The 23,652-nt window shown below is 54.7% G+C and overlaps 1 protein-coding gene across 1 annotated transcript; it reads left to right on the forward strand.

The window, feature by feature from the left end:
• Positions 1-11,809, forward strand: TNNT2 (troponin T2, cardiac type). Its single transcript, XM_057424492.1, has 17 exons — positions 1-132; positions 2,691-2,738; positions 3,483-3,493; positions 3,617-3,634; positions 4,393-4,422; positions 5,133-5,189; positions 5,704-5,736; positions 6,196-6,231; positions 6,494-6,515; positions 7,417-7,477; positions 7,575-7,691; positions 8,001-8,078; positions 8,192-8,302; positions 8,654-8,763; positions 9,108-9,198; positions 10,197-10,237; positions 11,521-11,809. The coding sequence occupies exons 2-17, from the start codon at positions 2,701-2,703 to the stop codon at positions 11,567-11,569; spliced, it is 903 nt and encodes a 300-aa protein (XP_057280475.1). The 5' UTR covers positions 1-132; positions 2,691-2,700; the 3' UTR covers positions 11,570-11,809.
• Positions 11,810-23,652: the final 11,843 nt, after the last annotated feature.

The raw sequence follows: 23,652 nt of genomic DNA on the forward strand, positions 1-23,652 counted from the left end.
CCGGGCGCATTCCTGCCGGCGCTGCCCGCCCCGGGGTGGGCGCTGGAGCCCCCTTAAAGCCTCCTGCCCCCAAAGAGCATTTCCCAGACGCCCGCCAGCTCCCTGGGATCTCACTGGCGCCCCACGGCAGAGGTAAGGCTGCGGGGGGGCTGCCTGCGTGGGGCATCGGATGCTCAGTGGAAGGGCAGGAGTGATTTGGCTCAGGGGGAATGGTCCTCCCCAGCCAGGAGGTATTTTTGCCATGAAGGCATTCGCATGGATCAAGCATCCAGACCTTCTCCAGGGGGCTGTGTTTGCAACTTGCCCAATGCCCTTTAAACCACCCCAGGTGGCTCGAGAAGGATTTTGGCTGCTCTGGTTCCAGCGGATCCCACACATCCCTGTTAACTGTGTCTCTGGAGGGGACAGGAGGGATGCGATGCCCATGTGAGAGCTGGGCCAGCCTGGCCGTGGCTCACTGGCAGCCCATAGGGTGTGTTAGAGCTGGGATGCTCCTGTGTATGGTCTGACCCTACCAAGCAGGAAGGGAGCAGAGATGTGAGCCACACTGGAGTAAATGCTGGGAAAACAAGATTGCACAGCTTCAATGGAAAGGTTTACCTGTTTCTGTGCAGAGGATGGATACGTATTTCCTAGAAACATCTTTTTTGTGTACCCTTTAAGGTTTTGTTGCTGTTCCTCAGCAAATTCTCTGTGGGATCGAGCCATGTATGAGGGAGGAGGTGAATGGAGATGTAGAAATGAGCTTTTGCAAATGGATGTTTGCACTGTCATGGCTGGGATGGAGTCTCTGCTCTTGGGTCGTGAGAAGTCCTGGCAGCTCAGAGGCCACATGAATTATTTGGCCAAGCTCAGGATAGCAGGACCATGCTGAGCCTGGGGGACAAGCAGGGCCAGGAACTGATGTTTGAGGGGGAGAGGAGTTGAAGGGATGGTGCTGAAAGTGGTTCTTGGGGCCAAGCCCTAGAGCCATCAGCAGGAACAAGGATGGCAGAAGCAGGCGATGGAGCTGGGGCAGCCGGGGCTGAGTTCTGACTTCATTTGTCTCCAAAAAGCACCTTCCGAGTCATTGCTCAGAAGTGAGATTTGACCACCCCTGGGTATGCGGAGGCACCCCTCCTGCAGCGCAGCTTTCCCGTGCTTGTGGATTCCAGCCCTGGATTCAGCATCTCGACCAGGCGACCCCGCAGCCTGTCCTACCCATCCCGGGTTATAAATGCTCGACAGATGCAGCAGGACCAGTTGTTCCCAGCAGGAGAAGGGAAGCGGCGCTGCCCTGGGAACAGGTGCTTTGGCACATGCGAGTTATTTCTAGAGCTGCATCGTGGCTGGGCCGAGGTCTGGCACAAGCTTGAGCAATGGACAGGCTGTGCAGGGGCCTGGGTTGGTGCCCAGCGCTTCTCTGGGATGCCCAGCGCTTCTCTGGGATGCCCAGCGCTGCTCTTGGATGTGCAGGGCTGCTTTGGGATGTCCAGCGCTGCTCTGGGATGCCCAGCACTGCTGTGGGATGCCCAGCGCTGCTCTGGGATGTGCAGGGCTGCTTTGGGATGTCCAGCGCTGCTCTGGGATGCCCAGCACTGCTCTGAGATGCCCAGCTCTGCTCTGGGATGCCCAGCACTGCTCTGAGATGCCCAGCTCTGCTCTGGGATGCCCAGCTCTGCTCTTGGATGCCCAGCGCTGCTCTGGGATGTGCAGGGCTGCTTTGGGATGCCCAGCGCTGCTCTGGGATGCCCAGCACTGCTCTGGGATGCCCAGTGCTGCTCTGGGATGCCCAGCGCTGCTCTGGGATGCCCAGCACTGCTGTGGGATGCCCAGCGCTGCTCTGGGATGCCCAGCGCTGCTCTGGGATGTGCAGGGCTGCTCTGGGATGCCCAGCGCTGCTCTGGGATGTGCAGGGCTGCTCTGGGATGCCCAGCGCTGCTCTGGGATGCCCAGCGCTGCTCTGGGATGCCCAGTGCTGCTCTGGGATGTGCAGGGCTGGGGCTGATAATGGCATTGGTCTGTGTAGACCTCTTGGTGGAGCACTGAGTAGAAGCTAGATGAGGTGGGGCTATGAGTGGCATCCTCCTGATCACGAGTGGGGAATGAGCACCTACCCCTATTGCTGAAGCAGGCTGTGAATTACCCCTCTTAGCTGAGCTCAGTCTCAGGACCAGGAGAGAAACACCCCGGCTGAGCCCAGATCATCCCTTTGCGGGGCACACTCTGCTCTTGGAGGGCTGGGCTGGGAAGTGTCATCGAGCTCTTGTGCTGTGGCCTGTGCAGGGCTGTACATCTGAGATAACGGGATGTCCCTGCAAAGTTTCTGTGTCCCAACCGAGCTAAGAATAGTCAGGAAGCCAGACGAGCTGAGCGTTGTAATTGGGCTCTTCTCCTGTGCCCTGAGCAAACGCAGCACCCTGAGGCAGCTGGACATGGCTCCTGACAGCAGTTATCAGTGTTGCATGAGGCTGTGTCTGATCTCCTGCCTGCTATTTGGGGCGAGCAGCGATCCTGGGAGAGGAGGGGAGGGGGAACCTTATCTCTGTTGAGATAATGCTGTCAGAGCTGGGGACAGCTCAGGGCTCCCAGTGCTTTGGCGAGGCGCAGCATCTCTGTGCCTGTGTCCCGGGTGCTGGAGGACAGGCTGTGCTGGTCCTTATCTCCGCTCCTAACCCTCTCTTTTTCCAATCTGCCTTGAATTCTGCCAGATAACCAGGCATGTCAGACTCTGAGGAGGTCATCGAAGAACATGACCAGTAAGTGATGTGGCTTTAAGCAGCTTCTCTTTCTCCTTATTCCCACTTCCCCACAGGGTCATGGTATTGTTTAGAGGTGCCATTTGCCTCCAGCATCCAGCATAAACTCTCCTCACCCCATGCCCACCTGCACCACTGCTGAGACCCCCAGCAGTGGGGAGTCTTGTGTTGGGAGCTGTACCAGCACACGAGGGGCAGCCCTGACATTGGAAATGCTGCAACCTGAATCAGTGAGAGAGAGCTGGGAAAAGCTGATGGGGTTTTTGCTGCCACATCCAGAGCATCGCTCCCCAGGGCCTAAATTTGAAGGCAACTTTTGCTGGTGAGGGCTGCTGGGTCGTGAAGTGCACCCTGGAGAGAAGGGGCTCAGTATCTGCAGTACATGGTTATAGGGATCAGTCCAAACACAGCTCCCATTCCTCATCCACCAGCAGAAAAAGTAGATCTGAATCCTTCTTACGTTTTAATGCCATGACAGACCTGCATGTCCTGGCAACCAGTCCGAGCCCTGTCTGTCCAAGGACAGACCATGCATCTCCCCCAGGGTCAGGAAAGGACTTTGAGGCAAAGCTGGGATGTAGGATACCCATTTCTAGGATGAGAGGCCACGGTCACTTGATCTTCTCAGGCTGCAAAATGGTGCTGTGCCCTGACCACTGCTGAAGTGTCAGTTGAGCCCTTTGAATGGACTGATGGACACACGTGCCCCGTTGTAACCCCACAAATCCATGCTGTGCTTTGCAGGGAGCAGGAAGGTAAGAGGATGTGGACCATCTGCAGCTGCCCTGAGGCTGAAGCAAAGAAATGATCCAAGCAACTCCAATAACCTGCATCTCTTTCCCTTCCCTCTTTCCTGTGTGCACTCGTGCTCTCTGAAGAGGAGTACGTGGAAGAAGGTAGGTGTCTCATCGGTGGTTCTGAGAACCAAGAGACAAGTGCTGTTGGGTCAGTGTTTTGCTCGGGTGGGTTCTGGTGGTAAGTTCCTTGATTGGAAGCTATTTAGGGTTGGAAGGGACGTCTGGAGCTCATCCAGTCCAAGGCAGGGCCACTGAGAGCGGGTTACACAGGAACGTGCCCAGGTGGGTTTGGAATATCTCCAGAGAGGGAGACTCCACAACCCCCTAGTGATGGGTAACTCATGGCAAAGGAGACCATGCTCTGGATTTCTCCACCTAAACATCAGTAGGATCAAAACCAGCCTGAGTTTTAATCGGGATGTTTTGTCTGAGTGATCCCTTAACTCAAAGCAGGGGTGGGAATGTCGGGCTCAGGGCAGGCAGAGGTGTGAGCCCAATAACTCAACGGGAGCTGGAGCCTCAGCTGAATGTATGCTAATGATGCTCAAGCACAAAGCTCCAAGTGCCTCAGCCTGACGAAGCAGCAAAGCCCATGGTGCATGCAGATACGCTGGGGCACATCTGGGCTGCGTTTGGGAGCTGGGTTTTGCTGAGCCTCTTGCTGCTTCAGGGCACTGCCAGGCAGCCCGGGCTGCTGCACAGCAAAGCATCCCTGGCATTAAAAGCAAAGGGACATGCAAAGGGGAAAGCCCTGCAGTGCTGGAGTGCTCATCTCACGCACACCATAGATACACTCCGCAGCTTTGCGGCGTCCAACTAACCTCTGCACTTATTCCTTTCCCTCCTTCCTGGCTCAGAAGAGGAAGAATGGATAGAGGAAGAAGACGGTAGCTATTGCACCTTTCTTTATTTCATCTCTGCACTGCTGCTATGAATATGTCGGTGTGTCTTTTGCCTCTCCCTGGTTGGGAAATGGTTTTCTTTCATTCTTCCACTTCTATCTTTCAGTTCTTGCACTCCCCCCTCCCTGCCCTGCTGTGCTCTGTGTGTCTGCTCCTGCGTCTGTGGCTCCTCTCTTACACCAACCAATGTACTCCTGGTTTGCTGCCTTCTCTTCCTTTCCTTCTCTCTTGCTGGGCGAACACAAGTCTTCCCAGGACCTTGGGCTCCAGCCTTGCTCTGCCTCCAATGGAGGACTCTTGTGGGGATACTGCTCCCTCCAGTGGAAAAATGCTCGCGCAGTGTCATAAATACGGTTGCGAAGGTGCCGAAGGCACGTTCTGTGATGCCAGCCGCCCTTGTTCCTCGCTGGGGCTAGAGGGGAGCAATAGAAATCATCTTCCTCCCAGGCTGGGCTGTAAGAGCATGATGAGCATAGGAGAGAATGAGGGACAAACCGGGAGGGGCCATGGATCCGCTGATGTGCACAAGCACGGAGCCTTGGGGAAGGGCTCGAGCGAAGCTCTTTGCTTCTTTCTCCTGTGGCTGCATCTCTGCTGGGTCTCTCTCATCTGGCTCCACGCTGCGGGTGTCCTGGGGTCTGTAGGGAGCCAGGGGAGCCGTGGCCCTCGGGCTCACGCTGCCTGCTATTCCACAGGGCAGGAAGAACAGGTAGAGGAAGCGGAGGAGGAGACTGAAGAAACCAAGGCAGAAGGTGAGTGGCGGCTTCGCCAGCGAGCTCCCACGGCCTGGCTTTGGGGTACCAAGCAAGTCTGGGGTGTCCCAGCATGGTCAGTAGCACAAAGGGCAGCTCCCCCTCTGTACCTGCGGTTCCCAGTGAGATGTCAAACCTGAGCTGGCCCTTCCTGATGTACTGACTGCAACGGCTCTGCAAGCAGAAAGATAAGGGTGTTTTCTGCTGGTTGGTGTCCAGCTCTCCAAAACAGTGCCAAAAATTAGCTGAGCCTCTTCCACCAGGAGATCCCATAGGGAGCCCAGAGCTGGGGTCATGCTCTGGTGTGTTTCACCACTGAAAGACACTCGACTTCATGAGACCTCTTTGAAGCAGATGGAGTGGCCTGATGTGTGCCCCGTGTTGTTGTGGCTGGTGGGACAGGCTCAGATCCCAGATGTGCTCCCTGAGCTGGGGTGCTGGGACCCCTCTGTTGGGGTGTTGGGGCTGTCCTCACCCATGGGTGCTCATATTCTCCCCATTGCTTTCGAAACAGAACAAGAAGATGAAACGAAAGCACCAGGAGAAGGTAAAGCAGAGGCAGAGGAGAGACAGTTTCAGCTATTTTGGTCCTGATCCCAGTCCCCCAAGACTCTGGGCCCTTGTAACAGGGTTTTGGTGTTGAATTCATTTGCTGCTGGAGATAGAAAATCAGTGGTAAATGGTGGAGGGATGCCCTGGCCCCATCCTGTGCCAGGGCTGTGGAAGCAGGGTGCTTGCAGGAGGGATGGCTTTGTGCTGCCTAGGTAAGGAATTCACCCAAAATCCGGAAGGAGAAGGTAGCATTACTTGCACCTCTGGGTTCCTCTTGGAGAGGAATATCTCCCAGTCTGTCCGTGCGTTAGGGATGCTCATGAGGGAATGGGTTTCTCCCCCTTCATTCTGGAAGGATGGAGCTGGGTTTAGCAGAGGGGAACAGCCTGATGGAACCACCCCACTGTGTCCCTGGTGCTGGCCTCTGGCAGCCAAAGCATCACGTTTTCCACAGGTGGAGAGGGGGACCGAGAGCAGGAGCCTGGGGAAGGTGAAGTATCCATCCTTGTTGCTCTCTGGGGCGGGAGGCTCTGTCCCTTCACCTGTATAAGGAGGTTCCAAACAACCTTTCTGCTTAGCCAGGAGCTCCAGCGTGTGCCTCTGGGTCTGGCACAGAGCTCATTGCGTGCCTCTTTGCTGGAGGAGGATCCATGGGAGAGAAGGGTGGTTCGGCTCAGTGTGGTGGGGTGTGGGTCAAGGTTGCCTCTGTGACACTGACATTGTCTTTCTCTCCTGTTCCTGGGGACCTGAAGGTGAATCGAAGCCAAAACCCAAGTAAGTGTCAATGTCAAGAGGAGCTGTGCCAGGGCAGAGGCTCTGTGTGATGGGCTTAGCACCATGATCCATAGAGGGCATGGGACATTGAGGCCTGAAAGCAGGAAAGCAGGATGGGACTGGGACATGGAGAGAAAAAGGAGAGAAACAGGCGGACAGACACAGAATAGGAAGGGGATCCTGAGGATGAGCTCTTTTGGAGGTTTTGAAGCATTTTGAGTGTTCCTTGGGGAAGCTCAGCTGCCCTTTGGCCCTGCAGCTGGAAGAACCCTGTGTGCACCCCATCCTGGGGTATGGTCCACGGCAGAGCCAGGGTTGTGCTTCTGCAGTGTGTGCCTGGCCATGGATGGCTTGAGGCAGGAGCTGTGAACCATTGCCAGGAGCCTGCAGCTCCCCCTGGACCCTGCAATGCTGCACTATGGGAGGCAGCTCTGTCCTCAGCCACAGCCCCTTCATCTTTATGTGCCCCTATTGAGCATCCCTTGCCCCTCTCAAGCCCACAGAGGATGAGAGCGTGGTTTCCAGCTCCTTGTGCCAGATCACACCGGAGCCCACAGTTCCTCTGTGCTCTGCTGGGTGATGAGCACTGGGGTGTCTGCCAGCCCCAGGGTGCCTGGCAAAGGGTCATGGCCAAGTTGCCTGCAGCTTGCAGAGTTATTCCAGCCACGCGGGTGCCTTGGAGTGCTTCCCGGGAATGCCACAGGTCTCCCTCTGAAGCTGTCCAGCTGGCGATGGCCAGCAAGGAGGATTGCACCTCCCTGTCCTCAAAGTGTGCTCTGCATCCCTGGGGACTGTGAGGTTCAGTGAGGAGGGCTGGGTAGATCAGCGCCTGGCTGAAAGGCGCCATCCTGTCCCAGGCGCTGGCTGCAGACTCACCCTTCCCCTCCTCACCTTCCTGCAGGGTCTTTATGCCAAACCTGGTGCCTCCCAAAATCCCAGATGGCGAGAGACTGGATTTTGATGTAAGTAGCGCACAGGATGTCCCCCCTGCGAGGTACCCAGCAGCTCCTGGAGGGCTTCACTGGTGGGAGCCACCACTGCTGCTTCTGTCTGCTGCAGGACATCCACCGCAAGCGCATGGAGAAGGACCTGAACGAACTGCAGGCTCTCATTGAAGCCCACTTTGAGAGCAGGAAGAAGGAGGAAGAGGAGCTCATGTCCCTCAAGGACAGGATTGTATGTATGCAGCCTTCCCCCAGCCGTGATCCTTTCCCCCGTGGCCCTGGCAGAAAGACCTGACACATCCCATGTCCCTGCTAGACAAAGCCTGAGATCTGAGCCTGATTTTGTCCCCCAGTGCCTGCAGAGCTCTTGGCCTGGCTGCTGTGATGCTGCGGGGCCTTTCCCCATGGTCACCGCTCCGCATGCTCTCTTGGGAGACGTGAGAGCAGCAGCTCTTCCCTTGGGGCTCTCAGAGGGGTCAGTGATGTGTCCCTGTGGACAGCGAGGATGCAGTGTCCAAGCCAATGTCCTCTCCTTCCGCAGGAAAAGCGGCGAGCGGAGAGGGCTGAGCAGCAGCGGATCCGCAGCGAGAGGGAGAAGGAGCGACAAGCCCGCATGGCCGTGAGTGTGCCCCCCAGGGATGGGGCTCGGGATGCTCCAGCCTGGCCACGGAGCACACGGGAGCGTGAGCTGCCCATGAGGTCTCTGTCCTGACCCACTTCTGACGCTGGCAGGAAGAGCGAGCTCGCAAGGAGGAAGAGGAGGCACGGAAGAAGGCTGAGGAGGAAGCGCGGAAGAAGAAGGCTTTCTCCAACATGCTGCATTTTGGAGGCTACATGCAGAAGGTGGGATCCTACCGTGGGTGGTTGCAATGCAGGTGCTGGTGCTCCTGGGAAGGGCTCAGCCATGGGCTGGCCTCACAGCGCTGCTCTTGGCTCACAGCAGCAGTGAGAGGGGCAAAGTGAGCTGAGAGCTCTGCTTTGAAGATGCTGGTCAGGGTCCAGCCTCACCTCGTGGACAGGAACAGGGGTGGGGGGTGTCTTGGCCACTATTGCCAAGATTTCCTTAAGGACCTCAAGGACCTCATGTGCTTCCGGCGTCCCCAAAGCTGAGGGTGTTGGGGCAGAGCTGGGGATGGGGATAGAGCAAAGGCTGGGCAGATTTCCTTACCTCCAATGGGCTGATGGTTTCCTCAGTCAGAGAAAAAGGGGGGGAAGAAGCAAACGGAGAGGGAAAAGAAGAAGAAGATCCTCAGCGAACGGCGGAAGCCTCTGAACATCGATCACCTCAATGAGGACAAGCTGAGGTGAGCACCGGCTGCCCAGGACAGGAGCTCTGCTCTGCGGCAGGATCCTGCGCTGGGGCTGCAGCCCCGACAAGGGGGTGATGGGCTGTGACACCGCAGCGGGGACAGGGGCTGTGTGGCTCTGCCAGGCTGCCGCTGACAGCCGTATCCATCAGAGGGAGCCGTGCTCACACGCATGGGACATGCATGTCCCCGTCTGTCCCAACCTCCCCCACGGCTCTGGTCCATGCGTGGGACTGGCGTTGCCGCATGGGTAACACATCCCCACCTGCGCGGCGGTGGCATCACTGCCCTGTCCCCTGCAGTGAGCCACGTCCCTGTCCTGCACTGACCCCTTCCCACAGGGACAAGGCCAAGGAGCTGTGGCAAAGCATCCGTGACCTGGAGGCGGAGAAGTTTGACCTGCAGGAGAAGTTCAAGCGGCAGAAATACGAGGTGAGCTCAGGCAGCCCCATGTGCCCGGCTGCTGCTCCTGCTCCCCGTCAGGCCATGGGGAGGGGGGGCTGTCTGACTGACCCTGCTGTCACAGGGAAGCTGCCTGCCTCAGGAAAGGACTGTGCCCCCCGCGTGCATGGGGTGACAGACACCCAACAGGCTCTGCACTGAGAGCAAAGCCACAACCTCCTCCTTTATGGAGATTTTGTCCTTGATGGACCTGTTGAGGACAAAAACCTCAATGGAGCTGTTGGAGCAAGTGCAGAGGAGGCCACGAGGATGCTCAGGGGCTGGAGCACCTCCTGTATGGAGACAGGATGAGAACATTGGGGCTGTTCAGGCTGGAGAAGAGAAGCTGCGTGGAGACCTCAGAGCAGCTTCCAGTGTCTGAAGGGGGCTACAAGGATGCCAGAGAGGGGCTCTTCATCAGGGACTGTAGTGATAGGACAAGGGGTGATGGGTTCAAACTGAAACAGGGCAAGTTCAGCTTGGATGTAAGGCAGAAGCTCTTCCCTGTGAGGGTGCTGAGGCGCTGGCACAGGGTGCCCAGAGAAGCTGTGGCTGCCCCATCCCTGGCAGTGCTCAAGGCCAGGTTGGACACAGGGGCTTGGAGCAAGCTGCTCCAGTGGAAGGGGTCCCTGCCCGTGGCAGGGCTTGGAACTGGAGGAGCTTTAAGGTCTCCTCCAGCACAAACCAGGCTGGGTTTCTGTGAGCCAGGATCAAACCAACCCTGGCAAAGCTGAGCACACAGCTATGAAATGCTGGAGGACGTGGCAGGCAGTGCAAGGGGCTACGTGGTGGCCCTGTGACCCCCCAGCTCCTGGGGGCACGTCCTTTGCACCCCAATGGGCTTCCTGCTGTGCTGCACATCACAGCCCTGCACCCATGCAAGGGGAGGGAGAGCAGTGATGAATCTGCATCCTCACCCTCTCCCCCATCCCTGGCTGGGTGCAGGGCATCCTGCCCGGCCTCAGCACCCGCCTGTGTTTCTCTTGCAGATCAACGTCCTCCGAAACCGTGTCAGTGACCACCAGAAAGTGTAAGTCCCGGGCAGGCTGAGCATCCCTCCTCCTGCCTTTCCAGCCCCCCGCTCCCCTGGCTCCACTTCCCTCCCCATGTACCTCCTGCCCCTCTGGTACTCTCACAGAGCCACCTCCTGTCCTCTCCACTCCTGCCTTTGGTCCCACTGGTACCCAGTGCTCATGGACCTGCAGGCCTGGCCCAGCATCGATGCTGCTCTGCTGCTATTGACAGACCCAAACCATTGCCTCCCACCTCCACCAAGCTTCCCCCTGCCCCAGACACCCTGGATAGGGACGGACCCTGGGGAGACCCCACCTCTACATATGAAGCCTTGTGTCCTGGGGGGTCCTACCAGCCTCCAGCAGCCCCCATCCCTGCAGTGGCTCTGCCCAGCATCTCAGGGAGGGTGCTGGAGATTCCAGCTTGTGTAGGAAGGGAAATCCCTATGGGCTGTGGGAGCTGTGCAGGAGAGCCTGTCCCCGTGCCCATGTTCCCTGCACAGGACAAGGGGACCCTTTGTATTAGGGCAGAGGTGGGTGTTTAACTCCCACCCTTGGGAGCACCCTGCTCTGTCGCCTCACATGAGAGGTGCTCAGCCTGCCCCGTGTGCCAGGCAGCAGCATCTCCCACGTGCTTACACCAAATCTCTCTTCTCTTCTGCCCCATCACGGCCTGTTACTGCAGCAAAGGGTGAGTACAGCTGCTTCCCCAGTGCTGTGTGTCTCCCTGTGCATGTGTGCTGCATGGACACTGGGGCTAGCGGTAGGGCTGAGGGAGGAGGCAATGCCAAGGATTGGCAGGCAAAGCTGCTCTGGTGAGCCTCAGGATGACATGCCAGTAATGCCCTTCACTGTCCACCTGAGCTTCCTCCTCCTCTTCCTCCTCCTCTCAGCTGATCTGTGCCCCCAGCAGTGTCTGTTCCCCTGATCCTGGTTAAGGAGGTTGATGTGGTGTGTCCTGAGGAGCATCACCACAGCTTCTGGTTCTTGAGAGACGGATCCTGCAGCCCCTTTTGTCCCTCTGCCACCAGAGATCCAACTTGTGGATTCCTTTCTGAAGGATCCTGGGGAGGGAGAAATATGGGAAGGGAATTGGGGGTCCTTAGAGACACCTGGCAAACTGCATGAGCTTCTTCCATAGAACCCCAAACCACATGGATGCACTGACTCAGGTTCCAAGGTTTTACCTGGGGCCACTGAAGACCTTCTTCCCCCCAGTGAGCATCAACTGGAGATGACTCGTCCCTCCTTTCACGGTCACTAATGCCATTTTACATGTGCTTTTCCGCTTCCCTCCCAGGTCAAAGGCTGCCCGTGGGAAGACCATGGTAGGCGGCCGGTGGAAATAGATGCTCGGGAGGCAAAGGCGGCTCGGCCACGGGGAGGTGTGCGGCCCTTGGGTCCACCATCTGCCTTCCCCCCCCTCTTGGAGCCAGCACCGCACACCCTCTGCCTGCACAGGGCTTGGTGGGCCTGGCTGCAGGCACAGTGCTGCCTGCACGGGCAGATGCTTCACAAGGCTCCGTTTCCCACCTCCACACCCCCCGCTGATGTTGTGTCTGTAAATAAAGAGAACGGGGACAGGGTCAGGGTCTTGTCTCCATCCTGGAGCCCTAAGCCCAGAGGAAGCAGGCGCAGGGCAGAGCTCGGCTGAGCACACTCAGCTCCCTGGGGTGCAGGAGGATGCAGCAGCCCTTCAGGACCTCCTGAATACCATCCCCTTGCCTCACAGCATCTCACACCTGCGGTGCTTGGGAGGTTTTGGAACAGACCTCGCTGGTCTGACTGCTCTTCCTGCCGCAATCCTCGTTATGGCCCCTTTAGCTCCTGCTTTTGCTGTACCAGACCGCCCCCCCTTGCTCGGCTCTGAGTCAGGGCTGGCCCTGTGGGACTGCTTCCAAGCCTATTGGTGCATGGATTAAACAAAGCCAGCTTCCAGGTCATTATAACTCATATTTCCACCTTGTCCTAAAGGACCCAGACCAGCTGTGTTTGCCTCCTCTGCGTGGTTCTGACAGCATGCAACGAAGGTTTGAGAAAAAATCAGTGTGGGGAGGCCATTCATCTGTCCTTTCAGGTGTGCAGATCTCTTTCATCTAGCTGTAGGCACCTCTGTAGCATGCTTCCACATGCAATGCCCGTGGTGGCACATCAGCTGCATAATCCTGAGTTCCTGCTGCATGGATCTGGGCTTCATGACCATTTCCTGGGGCAAGCTGTCCCACGCAGTTGTTAAACCTCATCTGTGAAGTGTTTCCAGAGCAGAGGGGAAGGAATAGGTGCAGAGGATGGTTGATCTTTAAAGGCTTCTTGTCCCTTGGCAAGACGTTTTGTCTCTCCTCTTGCTGGGGCTGCCTGTCCTCTCCGTCCCAGGCCCCGTGAGGTGTGAGCATCCTTCAGGTTTCTCCCTTGTGCTGCGGGTTGGATGATTTGTCTGCTTCAACACATGCCATCAGGTTTTGGGGAACAAGCCTCTGGGAAGCCTCAGCTTTGGTAAGGCAGCAAGAGGAGGGCAAACAGGCCTCAAAAACGAGGTGGGGAGGGGTGAACTTGATGCCTTAATGGGATGAGGGAGGACCACGAGCATCAGCAGGGGCTGGAGCACCTCCTGTACAGAGACAGGCTGCGAACATTTGGGCTGGAGAAGAGAAGGCTGCGTGGAGACCCTCAGTGTCTGAAGGGGGCTACAAGGATGCTGGAGAAGGGCTCTTCATCAGGGACCGTAGCGACAGGACAAGGAGTGATGGGGCCGAACTGGAACAGGGGGAGTTCAGCTTGGATCTAAGGTCCGGGGGGAGCGGAGCGCTCAGGGCACAAAGCAGCGTCCGGCTGGGACCCCCCCCCCTCACCATATCCCAGGCTCCCACCCTCAACACCTCCCCGGCATTGCCGGTGCCCGGTGCTGCTCCGCGGCCCCGCAGCCGCTCTGCCCGTCCCTGCGGGGCCGGCAGCGCCCAAGGGTGGGGGTACGGAGACACTCCCTGCTTCCCACAGCGATGCCTGTCCCGGCAGCGCGCTGGAGCCCCGCCAGCCCGGCTCCCGCTGCGCCGGGGCCGAAACCTGCCCCGGTGGCACAGCCGTGCCAGCGGAGCTGAGTCAGCGCCCAGCCCGCGGGGCTCCGCTCGGGCACGGCCCAGGAGCCCTTCGCTATAGGACCATAGAGCGGTTCGGGGCGGAAGGGACCTTAAAGCTCACCTAATCCATAACAACCCCCGCAATGAGCAGGGACATCTTCAACCAGAGCAGGTCGCTCGGAAGCACAACCAGCCTGGCCTGGGATGTCTCCAGGGATGGGGCATCCGTCACTCCCTGCACAACCCGTGCCCCTCTCACTGTAAAGGATTTGACCCTCACACCCAGCCTGAATCTCCCCTCTTTCAGTTTAAAACCACACCCCCTCATCCTGTTGCAACAGACCCTGCTAGGAACTCTCTCCCCATCTTTCTCATAGACCCCTTTTAAGTACCGAAAAGGCACTCAAGTGGATGAGTTCAGACTTACAGGGGCTGGCCATGCTGCTGTGAGCTGCGGAGTGAAGGACCCCTGGCAGCAGCTCTTGGAGGGTCGTGCAGGGTGCCAACAACCTCACAGTGCCAGATTGTTGTGGAGATCTGATCTGCAGTGCACTGGTGTCCTGCAGCACTGCAGCATGGTCTCAATGTCCCCATGGGCAGCAGAACCTCTGGATGCCAGGTCAAAGCACCACCACCTTCTGGAGTGCAGTATGAAGGGTAGAGAGCTCTGTCCCTCCCTAGCAGGGCATCTTCCCTCCAGGAGCTATAAGATGTAGCATCCCCTAACATGTTGCAGAGAAACAGCACTTTTTGCTGCTGCATGCCAACACCCTCCATCCTGTGGGCTTTTGAGGAGCAACCCAGAACATGAAAACAGTGTCCACTCAAGGGCAGTTCTGGTGTCTCAGCCGAAACACTGCACAGGGATCAGGTTGAGTCCCACATTGTGCAGTGCAGGATGCCAGGGTCCTTTTGGCTTTTCTACTTGACACTCCTCTATTAGTCTATTAGACTCTATTAGTCTCCTCTATTAGAGACTAAATGGTCTTTAAGCCCCCTTCCAACCCAATGATTCTACGAAAAGACTGCAGAAAATGAAGCAGTTCAACCTCTGATGGTTTGCACGTTGGGCCTAACGACAGGCTGTGTTTTGAAAGAGAGAAACAGGCTGTAAATGTTCAATTTGGAAACACCTTCCAGACCTGGAGCTCCCATGTTCCGAGTCCCAAGCCATCATCTTGCTGTGTGATGGGCCTCCTCAGCACCTCCCTGCAGGGCAGGTCCGTTTGTTCCTGCAAGCATCTGACGTTAGCAAGGCTTTTTAATGATTATTTTTAAATGCCTTATAAAACTTTAGGTTTCATTTAATATCTTAACCCTGTAAATCACTGCCTACAGCAGCTAATTCGTAGGTATCAATTAATCGCCTTTAATTGGTTAAAGTCATCCATGGTTTGTGCTGATTCCACAGATGTGTTAAATCATCAATGAAGTCTTTAATGCACCACAAGCACAGTTTAGCATCTACGCAATGACCCATGTCCTTGAGACAAGTGCCGCTGACGAAGCAGGCAGCAATGCTCTGGGATGGAAAGGAAGAGGCTTTAGCTGTTGTCTGGAAGCAGCATTTTATTGGCACTTAGTGGAAGGAAAATAAGCTTCCAGGTGATGTCTGAATCACTGCTTTTGCATGTGCTCTCATGCCCAGGTTTCTGCTGAAGTCCCTGGTGTAAACTATGCTCTTTGGTGAAGGGCAGCAACCACCAGCAGGAGCACAGCGATGCTGAGACAGTGATCAGCGCTTTGCCCAGCACTGGATCCATAAGGTACATGACTGGTAAGGGCGATGCTGAGCGCCAGAGCTGCATGATATCACCTCTGGGGAAACCCCTGGAAGGTGAGTCCCAGAGCCCCACGTTTGCTGTTTTGAGGCCAGGTATCTTCAGAAAGAGATGGAGAGGTGAAGTGTGAGCTTTGGAGGCTTTGCCTTCAGACCTGGCATGACCCACGCCTGGGAAGATCCTCATTACACAGCAATTCTCTTTGTTTGTCTTCGTGCATGAAATAAATATGCAAGCAGCTGCTCTGCTGCAGATGATTCAAGGGCACTTCCAGACCCAGGAGTGCCTGATCCATGCCCTGAGATGCCACCACCACTTCCTAACCCCAAGATGCCACCACAACCACCTAATCACTGCAAGCAGCCCGCATGGTGCGGCTGCCTGGGTTCATGCTGATGAAGCCTGATGCTGCTGAGCAGCTCAGCACCCTGCATGGTGCAAATGGGTTTTTACCCAGCTTGCCTCCGAGGCTGAGTCTTAAACAAAGGACACAGAGGAGGAGGGAAGAGCAGCAGAGGAAGGCAACACATCCCTTATCTGACAGCTCCGAGGTTACAGCACTTGCTGGCGAGGTGGAAGATTCAAGTTCCTATCTCTCCTTAGTCTGATAGGAGATGATGGCTTTGAGCTCTGATTTTTAACCCTATCTGAGCTGCAGCCTTCAGTGCTGTCTTTATGTGACGCTGATTTATAAGGCCAGCGCTACAACTGATGCCTTAGATTGTGGCATGGTGCAATATTGGGATCACCCCACTGACAGCGCCCTCCTGCTTTCGGAAGTGCTGTGAGCAGCTCGTCCCTTTTATCTGCACCCGTAAACAAACCCAGTCAGAGAGCAATAAATCTGGCTTTGATATCCTGACAAAGATGGAACACTTTGATCCCGGGGAGCTTTGATCTTCCACTGTGAACCAGATGCTGCTGATTAGCTGTAAAAATAGAGCAATTATTCTAACTTCTCAGGTGGTGCGGTGCTACACTAGGAGCTGTCGGTGTGTCAGCTGTGTGCCACGCCACACCTTACACTGGGATTGACACAACATGAAATTCGAGTCAGTTCTGTAAGTCCCAAATTCTGCTGATTGGTTTTTTTTTGCACCAACATATTCTGGAAAGGGAGCATTTGGCTTTGGGAGGTTTTTCCACCTCAAAGTTTTTGTTCAGGCCACTCTTTCAAACACTTCAATGTAACTGCAAGCAGAATCATCCTGGGCAAAGACTAAGAAGCATTTCTGGGTGCTGGAAGAGGTGCCCAAGGGCCCTTCCAGGAGGACTGGTCTCCTTTCTTAGGCTGAGCATCCTGGGGATATCCCCATCACCGTCCTTGGTGGAGCAGCCACAGCATGGAGGAGATGTCAGCACTGCAGAGCTCCAGATCTCTCAGCAGGATCCCTGGAAACCTTATAAGCTTCAGCCAGGGCTCAACTTGCTGCTCCTGCAGCCGCACGATGTAAACCAGGCACTGTGGGTCCGGATTCATCCCAGCTCACAGCGATGCTCAGTGGATGCGCTCATCTCCTGGCTTAAATTCCAGCTCTCTCCTGGCAGGGGGCAGAGATCAATATTCCAAAGGGTGATTCAATGTTGGGTGACCTGGCAGGGCAAAGCCAGGAGGACAGGGTCCTGGTGGAAGGAGCTCACTGCAGCAGGATGGGAACTGGCTCCTGATTATTTGCTCAATGGGCAATTAGTCCTGTAAGTTCCTAAGCCCTGTGATTAACTCCAGCCATCCAAACGTTATCATTGCAAAGGAAGAGCAGCTAAAGGATTCTGGAAGTTACTGGCATTTCTCAGTGGCTGCAGGGAAATCCCAGTTGTAGCTTGCAGGCCCTTGGGCTAAGGGCAGGACAAACCTAGCACACACAAAACCATAGGAGGAGCTGTATTTTGGGGAAAGAAAGAAAGAAAAACGATGTAAAAGTCCCCAGAACTTCTGTCCACAAACCAGGTGAGGGACCAAAGGGCAGCAATCACTGTCTGCTCCATGGCGCAGCTGTGGGTGGCTCCATGGGGCATAGCATAAATACCAGCCCTGGGTGTTTCATGAAGGCAAAACTCATCCATGGATCTTTTCCCAGACCTCAGTGTCCCGAGACAGATATTTTGGAAACCTGGCCCTGAGCTCTATGGGGAAGCATTCATCCCATAAGTGTTGCCTCACAGATGCGAGAGCTTCAGCTCCAGAAAGGTTTCCCTGAGGCACCTCAATCCTTTAGTGGAAGCTGCAGATTTGAACTGGGCTTTCTAACACCTTGGGCAAAGCAGAGGGGCAGCGAGTGCTTCATTGCAAGGTCCTCGGCACACCGGGTGGGATGGATGCCTGCGTTACAGTGGGGACGTTGTACATTGACATCCCAGCATCCCTGGGACTGAGGTGTTGTGAGATGGGGCTGGCATCCCTGAAGCGTGACCTGGGATTTGGTGAGGCTCTCAGCCTTTAGCAAGCCCCACAGCTGCATCTCCTCCCCAGCAGTCCCCCACAACCTGTGGGCTGAAATCTGCAGAGGATGCAGGGAAACTGGGTTTGATTTGGCCTGTCCTGTAAAGGTTGTGCCTCAGAGGCAGAGCAGGGATGTTTCCTGGTGGAAATCGAAGCAGCTACGCAGGAGTTTCCAAGGCAAAATTCTTGGCTCGAAATGCCTAAATTCTTCCAGAGGGCTGGGTCTCTGAGTTCATTTACCCATAGAAAAACCCATGACGTTCTCATCTCTCTTTTGCTCAGGTAAATGTGACCCATGATCCCCAAAAGCCACGGAGCTGCAAGAGAAGTCACATTCTTGTGGAAGCAAATAATTTGCCCAAAGCAAGGAATAGGTGAGCTGGGACTTCAACACAGCTCTGTAAGCTGGAGACACAGCTCCAAGGCCAGGTCCACAGCACCCAGGGTTACGTTAAGGAAAGCCAATTCTGCACTAAAAGACCCTGGTTCTTCCCAGTTTAATGGTCTTGGAAAAAGGCTGCTTGCAAGTAAAGTCTTCCGAAGAGAATGAGGATGAGCTTTGCCAAGGGACTGTTAACTCAGCACATTCAAGCACCCATGCAGATTAAAAGGAAGAAGCCACACTGTTGGTTTTGGGGCATTCCTGTCAAGCTGTTGCTCTTTTGAAGTCACTGGGGCTTCTCCTGGGCTGGGTCCCTCGGCAAGGCTCACAGCCCTGGAATGTGGCTGGGGATCGGTGTGACCCGTCGGGGCAGTGAACAGACCTTCCTCCCAAAGGAGTTTTCACTCAAACCTGCGCAGAGCTGTTGCAAGCGGGTTGATTCACGGGGTTTCTCAGCTCTTAGTCATGAGCTTCTGCTCTGGACAGTTAATTAGTTTGTTCTTGAGGAGAGCTTTGAAGATGCAAAGCAGGCCGGGAAAGTGAAGTGTTATTAGCTCATTATCTGCAATCTTTGTCTTTTTGTGACAGAGCAATGAAGTCCAGGCTCAGCCCCAGATGCTTAACAGCGCTAAAAGCTGAAGTGTCCACACACCCAGTTCTGTCCTTATTCAATGCAGCTCTTTGCCAGAGCTCAGTGCCTCTTTAGACTAAAGCTCCTTAGCACCAGCCAGGCAGAGTGGGATGGGTTAGCATCCCTCTACTGACAATAGCCAGTGACTGAGATTTAGCCCTACCCTGGCAGGATATATGATCATTTGGAATTTGGACTATTCATTTCAGTCTTCTTCCTACTAGTTTCCACTTGGATGCAAGAAGGAGGAATGAGGCCAATGGGGTTTTTAATATGTGATCTGAGTGTATTAGGAGTTAAGTTCAGCATATGAGAACCTGAAATCTTTATGGAGGAGTAAAACTTAAACAGCCCAGAAGGTTCTGAATGAGGTGGATTAGCATCTGTCTTCACAAAGCAGCTTATATGTGTCTGGTTACATTCAAAGAGAAGTCAATATTAGAAGCATTATTATTGTGTCTGCAAAGGCCATCCTGGGCAGACTGCTGCCATGCCCTGTGGAGAACAATACATAGAACAGCTCTGTCTACATAGCTGGTCACTAGTTGTGTGTCTGGCAATTTGGGGATCTGGCCAGAGGCATTTCCTAAGCTGGTGCGTGCAGTGATGTGGCCTGCTGCAAAGAATGAAGCCCTGTGGCTCCATTGCAATGGCCTCACATGTAAAACTGAGCCTCTTATTGAATTCAAGACCATGAGCATAAATACCCACCTGTTTTATAGGAGAAGATTCCATGTGGGTTGCCCTGATCACGCTGCAGACCTCCAGCCTGTCTCCAGCTTGACCTGAATGTGCTCCAACAGTACCACAGGCTCTTAAGTCCGTGGGAAAAGGCCAGGCTGAGCAATGAGCCTCATCCCTCAGGCACGTGCATGTGCCTGCACACAAACACACACACGTGAGAGAAGATCTCCCATGACACAAATGTAAATGAAATACCCAACTGCTTTCACCTGGCACTCACTTCCTACCTTCGGGTTTCACCTGGTACCATCTCCCCATGCTGAGCCACCAAGCACTCGCCTCTGTGCAAGTCAGTGAGGTGTTTCCTTGTGTTGCTGGCCACGAGGGATGGATTCATGATATCCCTGTTTGGGGAATGAGATGTCTCATTTGCGTTGCCTTTGGAGGCTACTGGCACCATTTCCAGCCCTCACTTGGGGGGTCAGAGCACTACCAGAAAAGGCAAGGGTGGCCAATCAGATGAAGCATTCTTTTGCCACGCAAGCCTTTCTTTGCATTACTTTGTGTCCAACCATATACAGTGAAAGCAGGCACAAATCACAAAGGAAATTCACTGAGAAGGATGAACAAAATGAACCAAGCTATGAACATGAGTCAGAGAGCCCAGCTATTTACAGTGAAGTCCTCTTAATCCTAACCATTAAAGGTGCCTTGCCCTCCATCACATGGGTGGTGCTGAGGATGTCAAGCTTTTCTCTTCAGGCTTTTGCTTACAAATCAAGGAAAAAGATGTCCAGGTTGGCTCCATGACCCCAGGAGGTGGGTTTGTTAGAGAAGTGGTGATGGCCATCACTTATCTCTAACAATGGGTTGCAGCAGGGGTTTGCAGCAGCACTGCAAAGCTTCTGCCTGTTTTCACCCTCTTTGTTGGTCTGAAACCAAGTTGATGATCACCTCAGAAAGACACAAGAAATGTGCTGTTTGCCATCTCATCCCGGGGGGTAGAGCATTTTGGGAAGTGTAGGTGGCAGGCTGGGTAGCATAGGTGGCATTTAGGGTATGCTCATGTGGCTGATTTAGGATTAGTAAAGCTTTATTCGACTGGTTACACCAGAGAAGTGGGTTGTGAATAGAGACAGGGTACACAGGGGTAGGATGAGTTAGGGTAGGAGGGAGGGTTTGGGGTTTGACATGCTAGGAGGAAGATTGTCCCTTTGCAATACAGCATTAGGGTGGGTGTTTCTATGTATTTGCGCTCACGAAAGATAAGAGGTGAGGTTCAGGCCACCTACCAGTGTCTGAGCATCACTTATCTCAATCTGGACTTCCTGAATCAGCAGTGGAAATAGCAAATCATTAATTTGCCCCTCGTTCCATCCCTGTCTGATGATGGGGTGAACCACACTATTTCTCTCCACTAGCTTTGAAGGGAACCCAGAGCAACTACCTTAGACTTTAGTGTCCAGTTTTAATCTGCCATGTGGATGATGGGTTGATCCTATGAGGTTTCTGCTAACAGGGAGTAAGCAATGAAGGCCAGGGTGGTAAGGGAAACTTTATAGATGTGGTTGTTGAGCTCAGCTTGTGGAGAGCTGGTGTTTGGCAGCTTAAAAATAAGATAAAAGCAAGGAAGCTGCCCTGCAAGCCCTGCAAAACTGTGCAGATGAGGTAGGTGTTGGCAAATGGTAGCTGCTCATAGCTAGAGGGGAGGCGATGGTAGAGCCTTTCCTTCCTCAATGCCAGCAGCCTGGCATAGGGTACCCCTTGTTGCACCACCACTATCACTGCTGGCAAACTTGTGCTGAGCAAATTATGCTTGGAGACCCTCAAGATGACTTTAAAAGCTATGTGAGCATCCGGATGCTCTGCGTTCGCTCACCCTTTGTGAAAATCCTCAGGTCCCACTAAAACATTCCAGGTTTGCACCTTGGAGCCAGAGGATGATGTAAAATCACCACTGGCTTTGGGCAGCCCTTTCCTGGCGAGTGAAATTTAAGGCCCTAAATGGGTAGTTTGGTTTTAGTGGGTGCCAAGCTCTGTCTGCAGCCAACAGCCTGGTTCCTTGGCAGGATACTGAAAGCAAGAATCTGGGTTCAGACACGAAAGCTCAGATTTTGGGCTGTCTCCCAGGGACACGAGCTTTCCTGCTGGAGGCAGATTCCTGATCAGTGATGTGCATCCTGAGCCCAGCCAGCAGGTACCCAGGGGTATCTCAGAGCACCTAAGGTGATGTAGGAGTTCTGTGCCAGGATTTCTGGGAAGGAAGAGGCACAGCAAGCTCCCCAGGATCTGTGCCTGCAGGGTGCTGTGAAGCCAGCTCAGCACTGAAGCAGGAACCACGTGTTAATGGCCTGAGACCCTCTCAAACAACAGCAGAACAGATGCCCAAGGTGCAAAATATGCACCTGTGAATGCCATAAACTCACTCCTAGATGGGCCTAAGGTGTTGAAGGAGAAGGTGAGGAGATACACATCCCACCCTGGCTGGAGCCCTAGAGAGAGACTGTCATGATGCCAACCCTCGTGTCTCTGCTTGTACCAAGCTCCTCTGCTCTCTGTGGTCCCAAAGGAGGGTGACAGGGTGGTGGCAACACTCCGGGCAGGGGATCCTCATGGCCCTGGTCATGCTGGGCAGGAGGAGCAGTCCAGTGGCACATCCATAAGTAAGGATAGAAAGATGCAGTGAAAAGTGGGTATTGCCCCTGCAGCATCTTGCTAAATGAAACCTGAAGACACCAAGTGTTTTGGCCTGGCTCCTCCTTAGGGTTTGGCCTCAGGTTGTGCCACGCGGGTGCTCAGTCTGGGTTTGCACTGGAGGCCATGGAGATGCTGCCCTTGAACCACTCCCAGGAAGGCTGCATTCCCTTTGGATAGCTTATGGAAGGCACCTCAGCTCTGCTGCTGCCGGAACACACTCGCATCGCTGTTCTTAGCCATAGGGCTGCATGGCATCGCATGTGTCCCCCACCATCACTCCTGTCCCTCCAACTCACAATGGAGATGAAAAGGTTCCATCTCTCTGCTAAACACCAGATGTGTGGACCAGCTCCCCAGCCTTGGTTTCTGGGGATTGCAGAGCGTGTTCACGCTGGGATGTGCTCCATGGCAGGAGGGCTGTGACAGGGACAGAGCTTAGAGGAGTCATGGAGAAGATATTCCCATGGCTTTTCCAGCACTGGGCTCTGTTTGACCCTTCCCAGGGCAAAGCTGAGCAGTTAGCTACCTGCCCATGAGTAATGGGGACTGCTCATCCCATTCCCTTTCTTGCCTGCTGGAGACCTGCCAGTCACTGTCAGCCTTTCCCTGCTATGCTTGGGAAAATCTCCTCCATCCATTCTCCTTCTCCCACTGGCTGCCGCGCTCCAGCACATGACCTCACCCCTGTTTTTACAGGGATGAAGCTCCAGTGCCCAGGCGTGGGGATGGGTTTTCGAGGCCCCCCATGGGTACAAAGCACCCTCTTGTGCTCTGCCTTTTCTTGGGTGCCTCTCGGGGCTCTGCTGCCTCCTTGCTCAGAGCAAGGTGCGGCTCTGACTCACCTGAGCCGGGATGTGCCGTGGCTCCGCTGACTTTCCCACGGTGGCTGAGCCCTGCAGTGATGCTGCTGCATCACCCAGGAGGCTCCAGGGGCATGGCAATGGGTGCGGGCTCTGCTCCATGTACCAGGCACTCATGGCTTTGACCAGCATCAACACTTGCCTGAGCCATCTCCCCCTTCTCCCCTTTCTCCTGGCTCTTTAACGCCTTCATCCTATAGGAAATCATTTCCGTGTCACTTCTGCATTACCCTTGAATAAATCAAACCAATAAACTGGGGTAGGCACAGCCAGTTTCTCGTTGCACAGACAAAAATGACAGGAGCCATTTAGGAGATGTGCTGCTGCCTGGGAAATCCAGAGTCTCACTGTGACCCTGCCAGTGGTGCTGCTCTGATGCTAAGCCAGCACCTTCGCCCTCCATGGCTGCCTCTCATCCCCTGATGGGATACAACAATCAGTTTTCATCGTGTGTAAACCATGCTGCAGGAAGCTCAGGGTGGAACACAAAGACGCTCAGATCATCTCCAGTCTCTCCCTTTACCTTTTTTTGAGCATTTCTTTCAGCCTTGCTGACAATGTGACTGATTTTCCTGTTCTGCCGGGAGAGATCCTTGTTGGGTGAAGCAGGAGTTACCTGTACTGTGAGATAAAGAAGCTTCCTGGGGAAAGAATAGAAAACACAAGGAAGAAAGCAGTAAGATGCACAAAGCGAATCTCTTGCTATACTTCATTGTACAGCACCCAGTCTGGGTCATCTCTCAGATTGAAACTTGGCCTCGGGACCCAAAAGCAGTTACAGTTATTGCCCGAGCTCAGATCTGTTAGGTAAGATCCCGCAGTGCAATTATGAGGCTTTTTGTGGCGAGAAGTGCCAGGGAAAGGAGGGAGGAACTCTGGTTCT

This window comes from Pezoporus wallicus, unplaced genomic scaffold (assembly GCF_028554395.1).
Source record: "Pezoporus wallicus isolate ANWC-B61680 ecotype Strahan unplaced genomic scaffold, APGP_CSIRO_Pwel_v1 contig_9123, whole genome shotgun sequence".
Taxonomy (NCBI): domain Eukaryota; kingdom Metazoa; phylum Chordata; class Aves; order Psittaciformes; family Psittacidae; genus Pezoporus; species Pezoporus wallicus.